This window comes from Pezoporus occidentalis, unplaced genomic scaffold (assembly GCF_034315485.1).
Source record: "Pezoporus occidentalis ecotype Australia unplaced genomic scaffold, CSIRO_AGI_Poc_V1 ctg242, whole genome shotgun sequence".
Lineage (NCBI taxonomy): Eukaryota > Metazoa > Chordata > Aves > Psittaciformes > Psittacidae > Pezoporus > Pezoporus occidentalis.
The window spans coordinates 133,787-150,912 of record NW_026914308.1 but is presented as its reverse complement, the minus strand read 5'-3'; the positions used below and the strand labels follow the sequence as shown (position 1 = coordinate 150,912).

Here is a 17,126-nt window from a genome sequence, read left to right as displayed (position 1 = left end):
ATCTCTGCCAGACAAAAACACCAGCCCTATTCTGCCTGGGCACCCTAATGGAAGTGCCAGGCATGGCTAGAGAAAGCAAGCACCTTTTACCCTGGAAAGCAGGCTGGGAGCCTCCTAAATTGGCCACAGATTTCCCAGTCCTTCACCAAGCTTCTTCCCTGCACATGGAAAGGCATCGACACCCAGTCCTCCAGGACATCCCTGGCTCTGGGCCTCCCATGCTTGCAGGTTGTGGTGCTTTCCCCCAAAATCTCATGTCATCTATAGGAAACGTGCAAGACTTGTTCTGAGAAGAGCTGACATTCCCAAACACGTTTTGGCTAGCAGCAGTTTGAATCACAGGGTTCCTTCCTGCTCTTTGTTTCCCAGACCGCGTGGGCCAGTGTTTAATGCACAATCTGGATTGATCACTGGTTTCTCTTAATGCATGAAATATTCCAAAAGATAAAATAAAAGGAGAAGGATGGGGGGTGAGGGGGAGGGCTCCTGCCTGTTGGCAGCAGGTTTTAATTTGGGTTTGGCAGATGAGGGGAGTTATTCATGGAAATCTCATCCCAAAATAACATTGAGCCTGCCCTGCGTCAGCCAAGAACTTCTCTCTTCCTCCCTGCCATGGGGCTGAGCAGCACGCAGGGGTGACAACGGGCACGCTGGGTCACACCAACAGGCACGTGCCACAGTAGCTGCCTGCAGGCAGTGCTGACTCTCGAGTGAGGTGAGTTCCAAGGCAGTGATACACGGCCTGGCTCTGTGCAAGCTCCTTCACCGGGGCAGGTCCTGCAGTGTGCAGAAGCATTGTTGTGTGTTCCTCTTGTGCCTGCTGATTTCTCATGTCTTTTGAATTCCATCTTTCTGGTCCTTGAAGAGTGAAGAACGAGCATTGTTTGCTTCCTGGCCACTGTCTGAAGATCTTACAAACCTCAGCCTGGCACTGAGCTCCTTCCAGGCTGAAGGTTTCTACCTTAGTCCCTCTCTGTAGAGGAGCTCTTCCACACTTCTGATCTTTGATTCCTTTTAATTGTGTTCAAAGCTGCAACACAGACACTGCATCACTCCCGCATCCCTCCTTGCACTGCCATGGGAGAGAAGGGTTGGAACTGCAACATTCATCTGATAGCAAAGGCAGAGCATCTTCCAATCATCCATACTACAGAAAGGATGATTCACACACAGGGCAGTGGCTACTTGCGCCCAACAAAACCTGTGGCAGCCCAGAAACATCAGATCATCACGATCCATCATGTGTTCTTGGAAAGTCCCAGTATGTAGGGACCATCTTACACCCTTTCTGCCTGTCTCTGTTGCAAGGAGTCCTACACTGATGGAGGACTCATTGATGCTATTGATGGAGCTCATTCATGGAGATGCTGGCTCGCAGTATCTTCATCCCAAATGCAGTTTGGCAGACCTCTGGTACAAGTCTAACTTCTCCATAGCCATTCACAGGGAAACAGGCAGGGGAAGAGGGCAGCGTGTATTGCTGCCACCAAAGATCTTAGCTACTTGTTTCCTTGTAATGGTGCAAACAGGGACAAAGTCTGTTACAGTCTGGAGACTGATGAGGGGAATGGAGTAACAGCCAGGATTAGAACCAGGTCTGTAGCACAGTAAATGCTGTGCTGCAGAACTTAGAATCATAGAATAGTTAGGGTTGGAAAGGACCATGAGATCATCAGTACTTGTACAGAAGCTTGTAAAGAAGCTGAGCATCACTGACGTTATAGATGGGGAAACCAAAGGCATGCTGCCTGTGTGAAATCACTGTTATCAACCCAGAGCCAGGCAGAAATGACCAGGCACAGCGTGGCCTCAGCCCTTGCCCACTGGCAGGAGGGACTGGCCTGGTGCCTGGCTCTTACAACACGTAGTAACCCCCCTGGGGCCAGGCGGGTGCATTTGAGCAGTGAGCAGCATGGCCTCAAGGTTCTTTTCTGCTGCCAATGCTACTTCTATGGGGAATGAAGCCAGGTCGTGGGCTGGCATCGCTCTTGTGCACACCAACACGTGCCTCCCTGCATAGCAGAATAATGGCCAGGGCCATCTAGGGAGGTCTGTTCTGACACTTGGCTCTGCCCAGTCGCTGTGTTTCCTACCTTGCCTTGTTCCTAAGCCCTGGATGACTACAGAGTGGCACAGGGTGATGACAAGGGCAGGATGTGTTTGACCACGAGCGTGCTGCTCTTCAGCCTTACAGCATTCCTGTGCCCCACCACACTTCCACGTCTGTGGCACCGAGTGCCAGCATCCATCAAGGAGGACAGGGAGGGCCCCATTCTGGCCCCATGCAGCAGGAAGGATGCTGGCACTGTAAATAGTAATTCATTTTGGTTTCAGTGCTCCTCCTGCAGGGAAGGGCTGGGTCTGGGTGTGTGGATGCAGACCAGCTCCCCTCTGCCTCTCCCTACATTGTGCTTCTTTGCATGATGCTCCTGTCATCACTTGTAGTCTCTTGGTCCTCAGGGTGAAGGGGTTGAAAGTGCAAAGCCCTTTGGGCTCCAAGCTCACAGTGGAAATGAGTCTGGTTCATTGCTCTGTCACTAAGTGTGGCACTGATTTCTCATCAGCCTCTTTGAATTCAGTTTCCCTGTCTTGAGAAGAGAGGCTCTGGCTGCCTTAAGCACCAGCGATCTCACTGCTCACTGCCAGGTCCTTGAATTCAGGGATCCTTGAATTCAGGGACATTCTTCCTCCAGGGAGAGACAGGAGAACCACTGCTGAGCTGAGTCCCTGTATCTGTCCACCTCTTCTTGTCTGTCTCTCTCCTGCCAAGGCAGAGGAGTGTGAGATCTCCTAGTGGAAAAACAGAGGGAGAAGAGGGATACCTGCCAAGTGAAACAAGGCAGAAACAGGAGGCAGATAGATGCTGTGCCAAGCAGAGATGTCAGTCACTCCTTCCTCACCAGGCAGGCTGCAAAAGGAGATTGCCCAGGTTTCTCTATGTGCAGTCAGCACTGGGTCTGTAAGAAGAGATCCCTATTATTGATCCTGAGCTTTCCTGGCTCCTCAGGGCAAAAGAAAGCAGACTGGGCCAGCAGTCATTGCAGGCAGGTTGTAAGGAGCGTTCAGTGGCTCCGCAAATCAAACACTCCACCTCAAGCACCGATCCACTTCCAACGCCATCACTGGGAGGATGAAAGGCTTGATATAGGTCACCAAACATGAGAGATGGGGGAGAAACACGCGTGAGGTGGCCAACACCTTGCTGCAAGCTCCTGCTGTCTGCTCAGCCCTGGTGCCAGCCGTGTGCTGCCAGCACACACCATCTCCAAACACCGCCTCCAGCGCAGGAGACAGCAGAGGAGGAAACACGGAGGTGACATAAAAAACAGCATTCGCTTTCTTGGCCATCTGTCACTGCGTCGCAGTCGCCTTCCCAAACGCACCCCAGCTCAGCGCTGGCTGGGAAAAACAGGGAGTTATTTTGGTTCATCAGCATCCAGCAGGAGCAGGACCAAAGATCCCACGTAGTGAAGCAGGCAGTGTTGAGACTGCTGGGACAGGACACAGCACCCCGTGCACCCCGAGCCACCAGTGGGGTTCAAGCACTGCAGGAGTGTCCACCTGCATCTTTGCTGTTCCATGTAAAGTATCCCCAGGGCAGGGCTCTTCCTTCATGTGAGCTTCCTGATGTGGAGCAGCTTTGTCTGGATTCAGCTGCGATGCTGAGGCTGTGATCAGGGAGGTGCAGACCACTGCCAGATGGAGCTCCCATGTTCCCACTTGTCTCCAGTACAATGGCACTGGCAGCAGATGGATCCACACTGTAAGGGCAGGGAGCTGAGGGCAAAAACCCCTGCTCTACCTCACTGATGGGCACAGGGTGGAAGGAGGGAACCCCCTTCTCTGGTAGGGTGCAGTCCAGGTGGTGTAAGCATGCAGTCAGTGCAGGACCTGATTTAGCTAAGCAGGGCTTACTCCAAGCCTGTTCTCAGCAGGCAAAGCAGCGATGTGCTCGGGGCCACTTTCAACCCCAGCCCAGCACAATGGGCTCCCTGTGTTCAGCTTGACCATAGCAGCCATGCCCAGAGCTCTCTGGCCTGCAGGAGACGTTTTCCTCCAGCCCTGCTCTGGGCACGCTTCCCCAGCTGGTTTCTCACTGTCCAAAGTCAGGACGCAGAGTCCCCAGAGCAGACACAGCGAAGGTTGGAGGAGATCTGACACGTTCCATAAGGAGCATTCATAGCGCAGAGCTGGAGGCTGCTCTGTTGGAGCGCACCGGCTCCTTCCAAATTCCCTTCTCGGGCAATTTACTACCCAGCTGAACTCATTGCTTGGTCAAAAAGACAGGCAACTCTCCCACATGGAGCTCGAGGTTTCAGGAGGCAATAACTTGCCAGAGCCCACACAGAGAAAACTGTGACAAGAATGGCCCTAGGATATTTGCAAGTGGAAGCATTTACTTGGAGTAGCCTGGATTCACAAGGAGACTGCCCCAGCTGGGCAAAGGGTGAAGGAACATGGGGTTGGACATGGGAGAGGGGTAAAAGAGGAGGTGAGGCATTTTGACGTGGGCAAAGTGGCAAGGGCCAATTCTTGTCACATTGCACTAAATGGAGAGTAAAAGAAGGGAGAAAAAGGCAGAGAAATAGAGCCGGCATGTGGCAGCTGGACTAAGGCAAAGCGAGCCAAGCTTTATCACGAGATCCTCATGTTTTGTCTCTTTCTGTTTATTTCCCAAGCTCCAAAATTACCCCTCAGCAGGAAAGCAGTGCCACGCACTCCCACCAGCTCTGCATTGTGATCCAGATTCAAAGCAGGAGTAAAATCTCCCAGCTCCACTGCAGTGATTTACACTGAAGACTTGGTGCTGAGTAAGGGAGCAACAGGTCCCACGTAGGTGCTTTGGGCAAAGCATTTCTTACTGTTGCAGGAAGCAGAGTTGGTGGCATCCTACCTGTGCTTCCCAAAAGTGCCTCATCCCACCCTGAAAAGCAAGGGAGATGCTGCACAAGGTTTGTTTGGTAGCTTGAATGTGTAACACCTTTGCAGACAGCCCACACTGGGAGGAGAGGTGTGAGTAATGCAAGAAGAGAGTCCAGTAAAGCGGAGGAATGGTGCTGGAATGTGATGGGGTCCGCCAGGAACCAAAGCAGAGGTTGCAAACCTGCATTGATCATCAGCACCACGAGCTGTGGATGGGGAGCAATGAGCTATGCAGGAAAGGTCCTGGAGCCTTAGTGGAGAAAGCTGTGAGAGTTCTAAAGTTGGTTTGGGGGAGCTTGAGAAATGCCTTTCACAATGTGACAGCCTTGTAGCAGGTCATGGCTCCTGTTGGTTGTGCCAGCAGTGTGCCCTGGGACTGCATGGTGAACCAGAGAATGAACAGAGCAACACGAAAACCAAGGTTTGGTGTGAGTTTACTCTGTGTTTTATTCAGATTCTATGATCTGGTCCACAGCAGGACTCCCCTATGTGTGAAGTGGGGAGGCACGAAGAGACAGAAAGGATGCAAAGGGTGCTCTAAGCTGTAGCTGCCACAAGCTTTAGCACATGGAAGCAGAGTCCTAAATGATCCTCTCCTCCAGAAATGGCTCTAACTGCAAGGCTCAGCTGGGCATTCCCACTGTAACAAAGAGGGGAATGCTGCTGCTGAGCTTTGGCATGGCTGCTCCTCCATTTCTTCTTTTCACACCCCCCTGCCCATGAGGAGGGAGCTCTAAAACGGGACTTTGGCACCAGTGCATCCAAACGGCCAGCTGTGTTTCTTTGTGCCCTGTTGCCAGGTCTTGTTCCCTCCTGTCTGTTAAAGGGTGACCTGGTGTATACCTTGCAGAGAATAATGGAGCTGTTAGTCATCCTGAAGCGCTGCAGGCTTCCGGATGGAGCCATTTAAAGGAACTGTCACAAATTCCTAAGCAGCGGAGGTTCTTGCTAACTTCTCTCTCCATTCAGCCTTCCCTGCTCTACCCAAAGCCAGGAAGAAGGAGCTGGGTTTGTTTTGGCTCGTCTCTAGTGCAAAGTGCTTTGAAACCAGCACCTCAAACACAAGAGGATGCGAGCTGGCAGAGCCATTGTTTGAACCCCAAAGTGAAAGAAATATCCCTAGGGATACAGCCCAGATGGGAAAAAGCCTCAGACCTCAGGAATGGTGTAAACTCTCTGATTCCATGAATGTGATTGGTACCTCCCTTCTGCAGCCCTTGCCTGCCCCAGGGATTATTGCATTTCTGTCCAAGGAGATGATGAACAGTCAGCACTGAGGGAAATGTGCGTGTCATTTCTCATCCTCCCCATGACTTATTTCCCCAGGCACTTGATGAAGTTCATAATGAACTGCAGCCACCTGGCACGCAGCATGCTGCCGAGCAGCGAGGGAGAAGAGAAGCTGGAGCCAAAGATGCACAATAAGTGCGGTGTTTTTCTAGCCTTGGTCCTTCAAGTGCTGCAATGAAAAGAACATGTTCATTCCTACCTGTGCTACCTCTCTGAACCAACCCTGGTCACTGGGAAACTGCCATCTGTACCAAGTACTAAGTGTCTGCCCTATGAAACAGGGATGTGGAGCACACAGCACCCTGTTTCCTGAAGGTCCTCAGCCAGAATGACTGTTTCACTTTGCCTTGTCGCATTCATGGTGGAGATATTCAGTTGTGTTCAGGTAGAAGGGAGCTCCAGTACAGCCAGAGGCTCCTATATCTGCAGGAGGATGACCAGGGAACTGGAGCACCTCCCTTATGAAGACAGGCTGAGAAAGTTGGGGCTGTTCAGCCTGGAGAAGAGAAGCTGTGTGGACACCTCAGAGCAGCTTCCAGTGTCTGAAGGGGGCTACAAGGATGCTGGGGAGGGACTCCTCATTAGGGATTGTAGTGACAGGACAAGGGGTGATGGGTTCAAACTGAAACAGGGGAAGTTTAGATTGGATATAAGGAGGAAGTTCTTTAGTGTGAGGGTGGTGAGGCATTGGAATGGGTTGCCCAGGGAGGTTGTGAATGCTCCATCCCTGGCAGTGTTAAAGGCCAGGTTGGATGAAGCCTTGGGTGCCATGGTTTAGTGTGAGGTGTCCCTGCCCATGGCAGGGGGGCTGGAACTGGATGATCTTAAGGTCCTTTCCAACCCGAACTATTCTATGATTCTATGATCTGTGGTTTCCTACCAGAAAGCATTGCCAAGGTACATCTAGGAGCATCACTGTCAAGCCCAACTTGTACCCTAGATGTTTCCATTAGCCCAGGGCAGCCCTGATCATGAAACAGAGCTTCTGGAAACCCACCAGGGTGAGCAGCAAACAGGAGTAGGGGCAACCAGCACCATTGATTCAGCACTGATCAAACACAGCCAGTCTTTGAGGCCAGCCAAATGCTTGCATGCTGTGATCACGAAGGAGGCAAGTTGTCCTTTTGTCCTCTTGTCCTTTCCAGTTCTGGCATGCTGCAAACAGTGCAGGATAGGTCCTGTCACACGAGGATTGTGTGAAGTTTGGTGTCCCACTGGCTCCCTACTTTGTGAAGTGTGGGATGAAGAACAAAAGAGCCTTGCTGTGTACATGGACCACTAAACCACCCATATCGCAGCCAAGGGGGGTTTGGCTTGTAACATCTCTCTGGAGATGATGAACTGGTCCCTGTATGGTGCCACAGGCCAGTGAGTTGTAGTGTTCAGCCTGCAGGCTGGTCCTTGTGCAGTGCTGTGGCAGCTGGCACAGCACACACCAAGCTGGATCCTGTCTGCACTGGGAATTCATTGCAACCAATTAGTCAGATTTTCAATTATCTGCGAGAAGGAACTCAGCTAATTCCAGCCTAATTACATTTTCCCTGCTTTTTCAGCTGTCTCCTCCGATTAAACCTGCATTTTGGGACTCTGTGGCAAGAGGGGAGCACTCACAGCTGCACAGAAACCTGTAAGATGCGGGCACTTGTGGGGCCTGCCAGAAAGGATGGCTCTGGATTTGACCTCAACTGCATGAAAGCTTGAGCCATACCAGGACAGAGAGCCAGCACCCAGCACATGGAGAGGGAACAGTGCCCTGAGCTTGCTTTAGTGCACACCTTGTTTTCCTCTGCACAAGCATCCTTCCTCCTACCTGCACTTGTGTACCAGCCTCAACCAGTATCAACAGGCACACTAAGAGGACAAAACTGGCTCCTAAATGAAGAAAGCAGAGTTGTGCAGCTCTGCAGTTCCAGCCCATCCTCCAGTTTCTCTTGCCTTTTCTTGGTTATTAAGATCTCTACTTCCAATGTCACATCCACACTTCAAATGATTCATGTGCTCGCAGTACTGGACCCTTTAAGAACTGGAACATCATAGGATGGATGGCTCTTGTATGCTTTTCTCCTAGACTCATGCACAGCAAGCCCAGGCCTCCACTTTGAAGTCACCCATGACCTGCAGCAGAGATTGGCACGCAGAGCCAGCTCTCATCTTCCCTCACTACCTTTGTAATTAAAAAGACATTTTTGCTTTGTTGGTGATGGACCTGCCTTAAATTAACGATGTGAAGATGTCATCCACACTAATGAGCTGCTGGGAAGGATGAGAGAGCCAAAGAGGTGCAAAGGCAGCTCTGAAGCTGGACTCCTGTTACACAACCTGAAATACATGGAGGTGAGTAGTGTCTGTCAAATCAGAGACAGTCATTTTAGTTGCATGCCTTTGAGCACTGCCAGTGCCCCCACCACTTTCCAGCGCATTGACAGTGACACCACCAGGGCTCTGCCAAACCCTCCTGGTTTGTTGGCAGTGTTCTGATTTCCCCTTCACTGAACTTTCCATACCCATGTGCTGATAGAATAAACAAGCCCAAGGAATTGCCAGTCTCTCAAATCAGAGGAGCTCAACCATGACCAACCTGCAGGGGAATCGCTTGGCTCAGTCATCTTAATGGGGGAACATGGAGATGCATCCAGTACCATGGAACAGGCAGTTGTTAAGGCTGCTGAGGGTGTTTTGTGCTTCCCTGTGTTCCAAAGATGTATTCTCCAGGACTAAAACCAAGGGTTTCAAATCCCTCATTCATGTTTGAGAAAGCTGGATTCAGAAAGCCAAACAACTGCTCTGAGGACATCTACATTTGCATGTGAATCCATCAGATGTAATGAGATGCTCACCCTGCACAGCCAGCTCAGGCCAAAGAAGTGTCCTTGAATGCACTGTGATCTTTTCACTTGGGACTGTTGGGGTCAGGTTGCTGGCACGGGTCTGAACCGTACCAAGAACCATTCTCACAAGCCATCAGCCAAGTTCCAGCGCCCAGGAATATTCCTGGCACTGATCATCTTCCAAGTACAGATGGAGCTGTAAGATCCACCTTTTAAACCGAGGACTCTAACTGCTCACTCAATCCCATAACAGCTCTGATTTGGCAAGGAGCAAAAGGGACAGCCTACATTTCTTTGGAAGGGGGGAGCTTTCTGTGCCCTGGGTTTTGTGGTGGGTGCCAAGTGCTCTGCACACCTCAGTAGGCACCAAGTCCTGTGCCAGGCCAGCAGGTCCAAGCAGTCTCAAGCACGGAGCCAGGGCAGGATGGGATAGATGAGGAATTCCTGGCCAAAACACCAGCAGCAGCCGCAGCATCAAAGCAGCTGGAAAGCCACAGACACTGGGAAACATTCCCCTTTCAAACAGAGAAACTGGTAGGCAAAGCCTCCGAAGCTGTGAGGCAGTGCTGGCTCTTGAATTCTTGTCATCGCTTGATCTCAGCTCTCCCTTGAGTACCTGACTCCAATGGCATCAACTTGTCCCTCTGTGGCAGAGCTAATGGACTACAGAGGCTTTATCTAGAGGCTAATGGGTCTCACACAGCCAATACAAGAGAATCACGCTGAGCAGCAGTGGGGATTTATCAAGCGATGTTCCTGAGTAATTGCACTGTGTATTTCAAGCCATCTCTCTGCTAAGTGAACCCTTCTGTGCACTGCCTCTGGTTCCTTAATAAAAAATGGGCTCACAGGGCTGCTGCTTTAACCAGCACTGAATTAAAACTCAATGTAAGGATCAGCTGGACAAACCTGACACATTTGCTAGAGGGGATGACTTGGGGGGGAGATGGAAGTGGCTTTGTGCCCACTGATGGGAGGGCAGGAGGGAGACACAGGAGATTTCCAGTCTTGCCTGATGAGTGCCCCTTCAGTGCAGGGACACCTTGCCAGAGCTCAGGAATCCTGTGCTTTCTTCTTAGGTCTGTCATGCACCTTTAGGAAAAGTGGTCTGTTACCTCCTTTCCAGCCCCCAAAGTGCCTGCCTCATCTTGGAGACCAGCTTTGGGACCTGCATCACTTGGGGTGCAGGTAACCATAGGCAGGCTGCAAACTGGGATCACAGCATCCCTCTGTGGGCTTGGCTGGGATGAGGGCTTGTTCATGGCTGCTCTCTTGTACATACACACTTGGAGACACGGATGTGTCCTCCCCATTAGCCAGCTACTGGGAAGCTAATGGCACACCACACCACACCACAGGCAGTGGCAGAGCATCCCAGACCCACAATGAGAGGAGTCCAGCCCCTCATCCCCATCAGCACCCAGTGTTGGACCAGTGGAGATCCACTCCATCCACCCCCTGTGCTTTCCAGAGGAACATGTGTCTGGAACAACCTGGTTCCCTCCACCTACCCATTGAACGAGCCCAGAGCTGCCAGACGAGAGACAGGAAACTGCTGCTTATCTGGTTTCGTTTTATTTCACTTCTTCTTGATTTTTTGGGCTCTCAGAAGTGTGTTGAGGCTGGATTGAGGTTACAACCTGAGTAAAGCCTCCCTGCCTAAAAAAACAGGCTGTTGCCATAACAACCTGACTCCGTGCTTCATTACCATGGCAATTCTCAGGAATTATTAAATACTCTGTGTGTTTGGTGCAGGTGCTCCAGTACATCTGGTGCCAGGCTCAGGTTGGGATCCTCCCTCTCCCCTAATCTGTCTGTGTGTCTTGGCTTGTTTAACTCTTTCATTGTCTGCCCTTAGGAATAAGAAATCCCAGATGGAACAAAATCAGTGCAAGTGGGGACCAGCCCAGTGACGGGGAAGGAGGGTTGGGAAAGTCCAGTGCTGGGTGCTCTTGGTTGGGGTCAAGAAGCAGCTCCCTATTAGTAGCATAACTTGACTGACCACACACTGCCTAAAATCATGATTGCTTTCATAGGAGGGATGCAGATTAGATGGACCAGTGTGGCCATTCGCACAGGATTGCATTGGTATCTTCTATTCCACTGGTAGGTGATGATCCACCTAAGCTTATCCCTTCTCTCCCTATCTCTCCTCTGCACTTTAGAGCCAGCAGTGTCTAGAGGCAGAACCTATAGACCTTTGGACCTATAGATCTATATAGAGCCTATAGACCTTTGAAGGTCCTTTCCAACCTAAACCATTCTAGGATTCCGTGTCTCTCAGTCATACGTGTGCAGCTCCTGGCACCCCAGTGACGTTCTGGAACTAAACCTGCTACAAGCAACAATTCAAAGAACCTGAATCGAAATAACATGAAACCAGCCTTGTCCAAAAAAAAAACCTGCTTAAATCTTTTTGGGAGCCAGAACCCACTTGGAGCTTCAGCTAAATGAGGAGGTGTGAGCTGAAAACACACAGCTATTTGTGGGGAAAGGCAGCAGAAAGAGCCATTATGGTCTGCTTCCCTTACGCAAGCCCTAGAGGACACGTCCTCCTCTGGGGCAGGGCAGCTGGGTTTGCAGGGTCAGAGATGTGGGCAGCATCATGGTGCCCTCAGCACCTTCCACTAGGAATGACCTGCATTGGTCATTGCTCTCAATGGGGTAATTGGCCTTTTGTTGGGAATCTGAGAGGATGGGGACTTGTGTGCAAGTGTCTTAAACCCACTGAGAGCAAGATAGAAGCTCAGTAACCCCATGGGGATACATAGCGTGTAGTATGGTAAATATGGATGGTGCCCACCAACTGCTTCACTCTGCAGACCCTTTTCTGTTGGTCCACACAACCCACTGATGTAGACATAGCCCTTATGATCATGGAAGAGACAGCCCCAGTAGAGAATGAATAAGCCAATGCAAAGTTGGGCTTTTGCCCCAAGAGGCCATGGGGAAGTCGTTCCTCTCCTAATTTACTCCTGAGCAAGCTCCATCCATCCCAGCAGGCGCTCAGGGCATTACATTGCTCCTCCACCTCGTGTCAAAGTGACCCTACCATGGATGACTTTTCTCCTTTGCTCTGGAAGACTCCACAGCACAAAAGGGACAAAAACCCCCCAAATCCCACTCCTGGATGTGGTCTGTAAGGACACTCGGTGTCTTGGTGGCTATGTGGGATTGCAGAGCCATGTTTCCCCATGGGGAAAACCCCTGGCAAAGCACAGGTAGCTGGGGACAGCTGGGATTATTTGACCAGCTTCTTCACTGCTGCAGGTCAGATTTAATGTGGTTTTGATACTTTCTTTGCATTAGCAATGTTTCCTGTGCCTTGCTTGTATTGCTGTCATTGGAAGGTTTCTTCCATTATCTCAGTTCTCTCTTGTGATGGGACCATGTCTGGTGGGTGGATGGCAAGAGGGACCAAATGCTTAAAGCAGAAGACATCTGGGCTGTCCTCTGGCAGCACAGCAACCTGAAGATGTAGTCACATCTACATTCAAATGCACTCTGAAGTGTTTGCAAAGCTGGGTGTCTCATCGCACGCACTGGGATGCTCTGCATCTCACCCTGATGGTGTGACCAGGCTGTGCTCCTGCAGTGGGACCAGTTTGTGCTCATATGCAAAGAGATCAATGGTCCTAACACCCCGTTGGGCAGCAGGGACCAAAATCCCCTTCTATGCTGCTGTGTGAACCGCTATTACATGTGTTGGTTGGGCAGCAAACCCTCCTTGCTGAGAAGGCTGCTCAGGTATGCAGACCTCATAGAAATCAGAGCCCTGCTGTTTCACTGGCACCAATGGGACATTTAAAAGCTTTGAATCCCAAATACTGGTCCTGCTGCCACATTGTCCCATTGTCCTTGCGCTTTCAAGGCATTACAGACAACAGGTTAGTGGGAGCAACCAGTGGCAGCACTACACTAGTGCTGCTCTGCACTGGGTTACCAGCACCCTGCAAGAACCTTTGAGAAGGTGCTCAGCAAATATTGATCAATTTCAAAGCATCCTTTACTCTTGTTCATCCTGGGGGAGGAGAGAGCTGCTCTTTACATCCCAAGGGATCAGCTCATCAGCTCCTCCAGCATCCAGGATTACTTTCCCACTACAGAAGTGGACCCAGCAGGAATGTTGTTGGCGCAACAAAACTCCAATGATTTCCATCTCACACCCACAGCCAGAGCCGCAAATCCATCACGGAACAAAGGTCAGGAGCCCTCCTCCTCTCTCATCATTCAGTTTTGGCAGCTCATCAGGATCAGAAGAGCTGAAGGTTTGCACTTGGAGGCTGCAGTTCGCTTTGCAAGAGGCGCTCAATGCATCTTTATGAAGCTCTGCTTCAGTGCAGGGATTTAACACAAGCCTGAAACACCCAGTTCCTGACAAATTGATTTGCAAGTGGTAACTGATACTTGCCTGTGAGAAATGCGGTTTCTGCTTTAAAGCAATACCTCTGATCAGAGCTCAATTGGAAGGTGAGGTGATGCTACCTGCAACCAGGAGTAAAACACCTGAACTCTGCACACACACAAACCAACTGAAGACGACACAAAATTCATTTCAAACAGGTTTTTTGATTCCTGAATGTTCACCAGCTTCCAAAAAGACTACAAAAAACCTCAAGGACGGTAACAATAGAACACTTGAGAAAAGGCTGTTGTGTACAAAACCAAGCATGCTTTTGTTTTGGGGTTGGAGTGGGTTCTTTTCTTCCTTCGGCATAGTGCGAAAGAAGAAAGGACCACTTCATTTAACAGGATAGCTCAGGAAAATAAGGAAGAACATGCTTTCCCCATGACAAAACTCTACCAGAAGATGCATGCTTGAGGTCCCACATAGAAACAGACTGACACATTTTGGAGCGTGCAGACTTTGTTGTCCAACCCACACAGCACTTCCCTTCCCCTGCCCCATGGTCCAAGCTGCGGTCCATGCCATGCACGTTGTTTTCCTTTCGCTTTGTTCTTTTTGGTTTCTTTTTGTAGGAATTTCCCTTTTTTTTTTTTTTTTTTGCGTTTTTTTGTTGTTTTTTTTCTTAGCCCTAAATCCCAGGTAGCAGTATCCAAGGTAACAGCAGAAAAGAGTCCAGATCTGCATGTTATCACTGTTTCTGCAAGTTTCATGCAAAACTTAAGCCATTTCTGCATGCAACACAATGCTGCTCAGTTATTGTGCTTCAGACAGCTCTGGGGTGATCTCCCCAGTCACCAGGACAGTTTGTTGACTGGGAAGCACAGATTGGCTTGCCCATAGACACAGACATATTAAAAGACCCCTGTCTCCCCCTCTTTCGCTCCCCCCAAACACATGGGAATGTGCATCTCGGCACCAGGTCCATAGAGTTCACTTGCCTACAAAAGCCCGGTGGCTTTAGTAAAGTCCCATGATTGCAGCTCCCACATCCTTGGAAGGTCTCCGGTCCTTCACCAGGAAGTTAATCATGCTCTCGGACTTGATGAGCAAGTTGCAGCCCAAAAAGAAGATGCCGAACATGACAGTCAAGGAGAGGACGCAGAGGACCGCGATCTGCACCACCCGTGTGATGTAAAGGCTCCTCTCATCAGGTGCCAGCACCGAAGAGCCACCGCCGGTCGCCAGCACCGAGCTGGTCCCATTGCAGCAGGCCATGAGCATCCCCAAGCCCTGGGTCCTGTTGGGGTAAGCTCCCTGCTCTAGGAGAGTCTGGTTGAAAAAGGATCCATTCATGGTCTCTGCGTGATCCCAAATCTCCAGGGAAGGCAAGAGGAGAAGCTTGCTGTCCCCCTGCCTGCCCTCACACGCCAGGGCTCCGAGCCACCTCCTGTCTTTCTCCTCACAACACCCCGGATGGACGGGATGCTTCCTCGAGGCTGTGAGCAGGTGGGAAGCCAATTCCTGCAGGCGAGGGTCAGCTCGCTCCTGGATCCCTCCTGGCACAGGCAGCGTTAGCACAAGCCCCCAGACAAGCAGAGAGACAGAGAGAGAAAAGGCAAAGGGGGCAGAGGGGAGAGGGAGGCAGCCGGGGGTTGCTCCATGCCTCCTGCCCTAGCGCTGCCCCCAGGCACAGGGCACCCCCTTTGCGCCGGGGGCTTTCCCGCAGCAGGTAGAGCTGATTCCTGCCGCCTGGAAGCTCCACAAATGCAAGTTCCAAGCTAAAGTCTTCCCCGTGTTCAAAGGAAAATCCAGCAACTCCACCCCCTTCCAGCCTCCCCCCAGGACCGCCTTCCTCCCCCTGCACGCTCACCCAGGCTGCCCACCCCTTCCCCACCCTGTGCACCCCCTCTCTGCCCTGCCCTGGGGGCCAGCACCCACCCCTTGTGCCACCCCAAGGTGGGGAATGACCCCTAAGGACCTGTGGAGCAGCACCCAACTCGTCGTCCTTCCCACCCCCCTGACCTGCTCCCGAGAGCATCCCGCATGGTCGTGGTCCTCCTGGATGCTGGCAGGTCCCCTGTCCCCCTCTGTAAAGGCTCGCATGAGCCTCAGGTCAGCGCTGCTCTCCCAGTCCCTGCCTGCTGCTCTATGCCACCCACTCATGCTTAGAGCAGCGCTGGCCCAATCCAGCCACGTCCACCCCCAGCTCTGCTCAGTGATGCCTGTCCTGTGCCTCCAGATGAGGGCTGGATCCATCCCCCTCTCTGCATCTCTGTTTTCCTCTGGTTGGGGGTTTCCTCCCCGAGCATCTTTGCTTCCCCTCCCCCCCCGCTCTTTTAGCCCCTTCAAAGGGGAACACTGCAGTGCTGCACCCTGATCCCTGCACCCCTTCCCTGCCTTGTTCCCAGCTCTGGGTCTACAGCAGCACCACTGCTGCACCCAGGGCTAGAGCATCACAGACCCCCTCACTCAGGCCCCTCAGACCCACTGAAACAATGCCAGGGGAGGGTCAATCACTGCTCTGCTCTCCATGTCCGCATAAGCTCCCCAAGGGACACCCCAACTCGGGGTGTCCAACTGTGTCTGGCTCAGTCCTCACGCTGCCTGTCCCATGGCACTGCTGTGTCACCGCTTATAGGTGACACAATGGGCTTTGCCTGTTGGTATCTGCCTGGAAAACGTGTCTGGATGGCACAGAAGAGCAGGTTACCCCCGAGCCATGATGTGAGGACTCGATTTACCTGTGCACATCCTGGCTTTCTTGGCCCGGCCCTGAAGGGGATTTTAATGGCTCTAAATGAGGATTGATGAACTGCAGCCAAGGCAGGAGTGTGAGGCTGGCTGAGAATGGAGGGGAGCTTTGCAGAGAGAGTCTTGACTGATCTTCCTTTCAGCCAGCTTGGACCTGTGCCCTGTTGTGCTGCTGTGACTTTAGGGCCTCAAAACCTGTTTGGTTTGGGGTTTACTTCTTGCTTTTTGCACCTGGAGTTCCTTTCTCTGCAGGGCTGCCTGCTCTTTCAGGGCAGTTTGCAGCAGAACCGCGTGCAGGAGGGAGGTGGAAAGCGCTGATGCAGCAAGAGCATCTGCTCGGGTTTGACCTGAGGGCCAGGAAAAGTCCCACCGGGAAACCAGAGCATCCCTGGCCGGGTGGGAGCTCCTCTCCGCTCGCTCGCAGGCTGAAGGAGTTTCTGCTCCCTCTGGTGGTTCCAGCTCCAGCCTCTTCCCGCTCGCCAGAGCGTGGATCCGGCTGCTGCACTCATCCATCACTCCTGGGCCAGAGCATGCGGTGATGCTGTGCATGGCTTTGCAGCATTGCTAATGTGGGCAAGCAACTACAGGGCAGGATGAGCCCCTTAGAGAAGAGGACCAGTGAGATGGATGGCAGGGAGTATCCATGGGGGGTGCTGAGCCAAGCAGGGCTCCCACGTTTCTCTTTAGAATCTTGAACAAATTCATCAACCCATCCCATGAAGCCTAAGAAGAACAGGAACTAGGATGCACTAAAAGTGCCCAATGGGATCTGCAGTGGGAGATGGCTCCAGGATCTCAGAGGAGGCCACAGAGCTGCTGCAAGGGCTGGAGCAGTTCTGCTCTGGAGCCAGGCTGAGAGAGCTGGGCTGGGGCAGCCTGGAGAAGAGAAGGCTCCTGAAGGGGAGACCTTAGAGCAGCTCCAGTGGCTAAAGGGGCTGCAGGAAACCTGGAGAGGGGCTTGGGACAAGGGCCTGTAGGGACAGGCC

The 17,126-nt window shown here is 51.8% G+C and overlaps 1 protein-coding gene across 1 annotated transcript; it reads right to left on the bottom strand.

The window, feature by feature from the left end:
* Positions 1-14,174: 14,174 nt before the first annotated feature.
* Positions 14,175-15,640, bottom strand: RPRML (reprimo like). Its single transcript, XM_062622503.1, has 2 exons — positions 15,412-15,640; positions 14,175-14,945 (listed from the first exon to the last, which is right to left on the bottom strand). Exons 1-2 carry the CDS (start codon positions 15,425-15,427, stop codon positions 14,407-14,409), a joined length of 555 nt encoding a protein of 184 aa, XP_062478487.1. The 5' UTR covers positions 15,428-15,640; the 3' UTR covers positions 14,175-14,406.
* Positions 15,641-17,126: the final 1,486 nt, after the last annotated feature.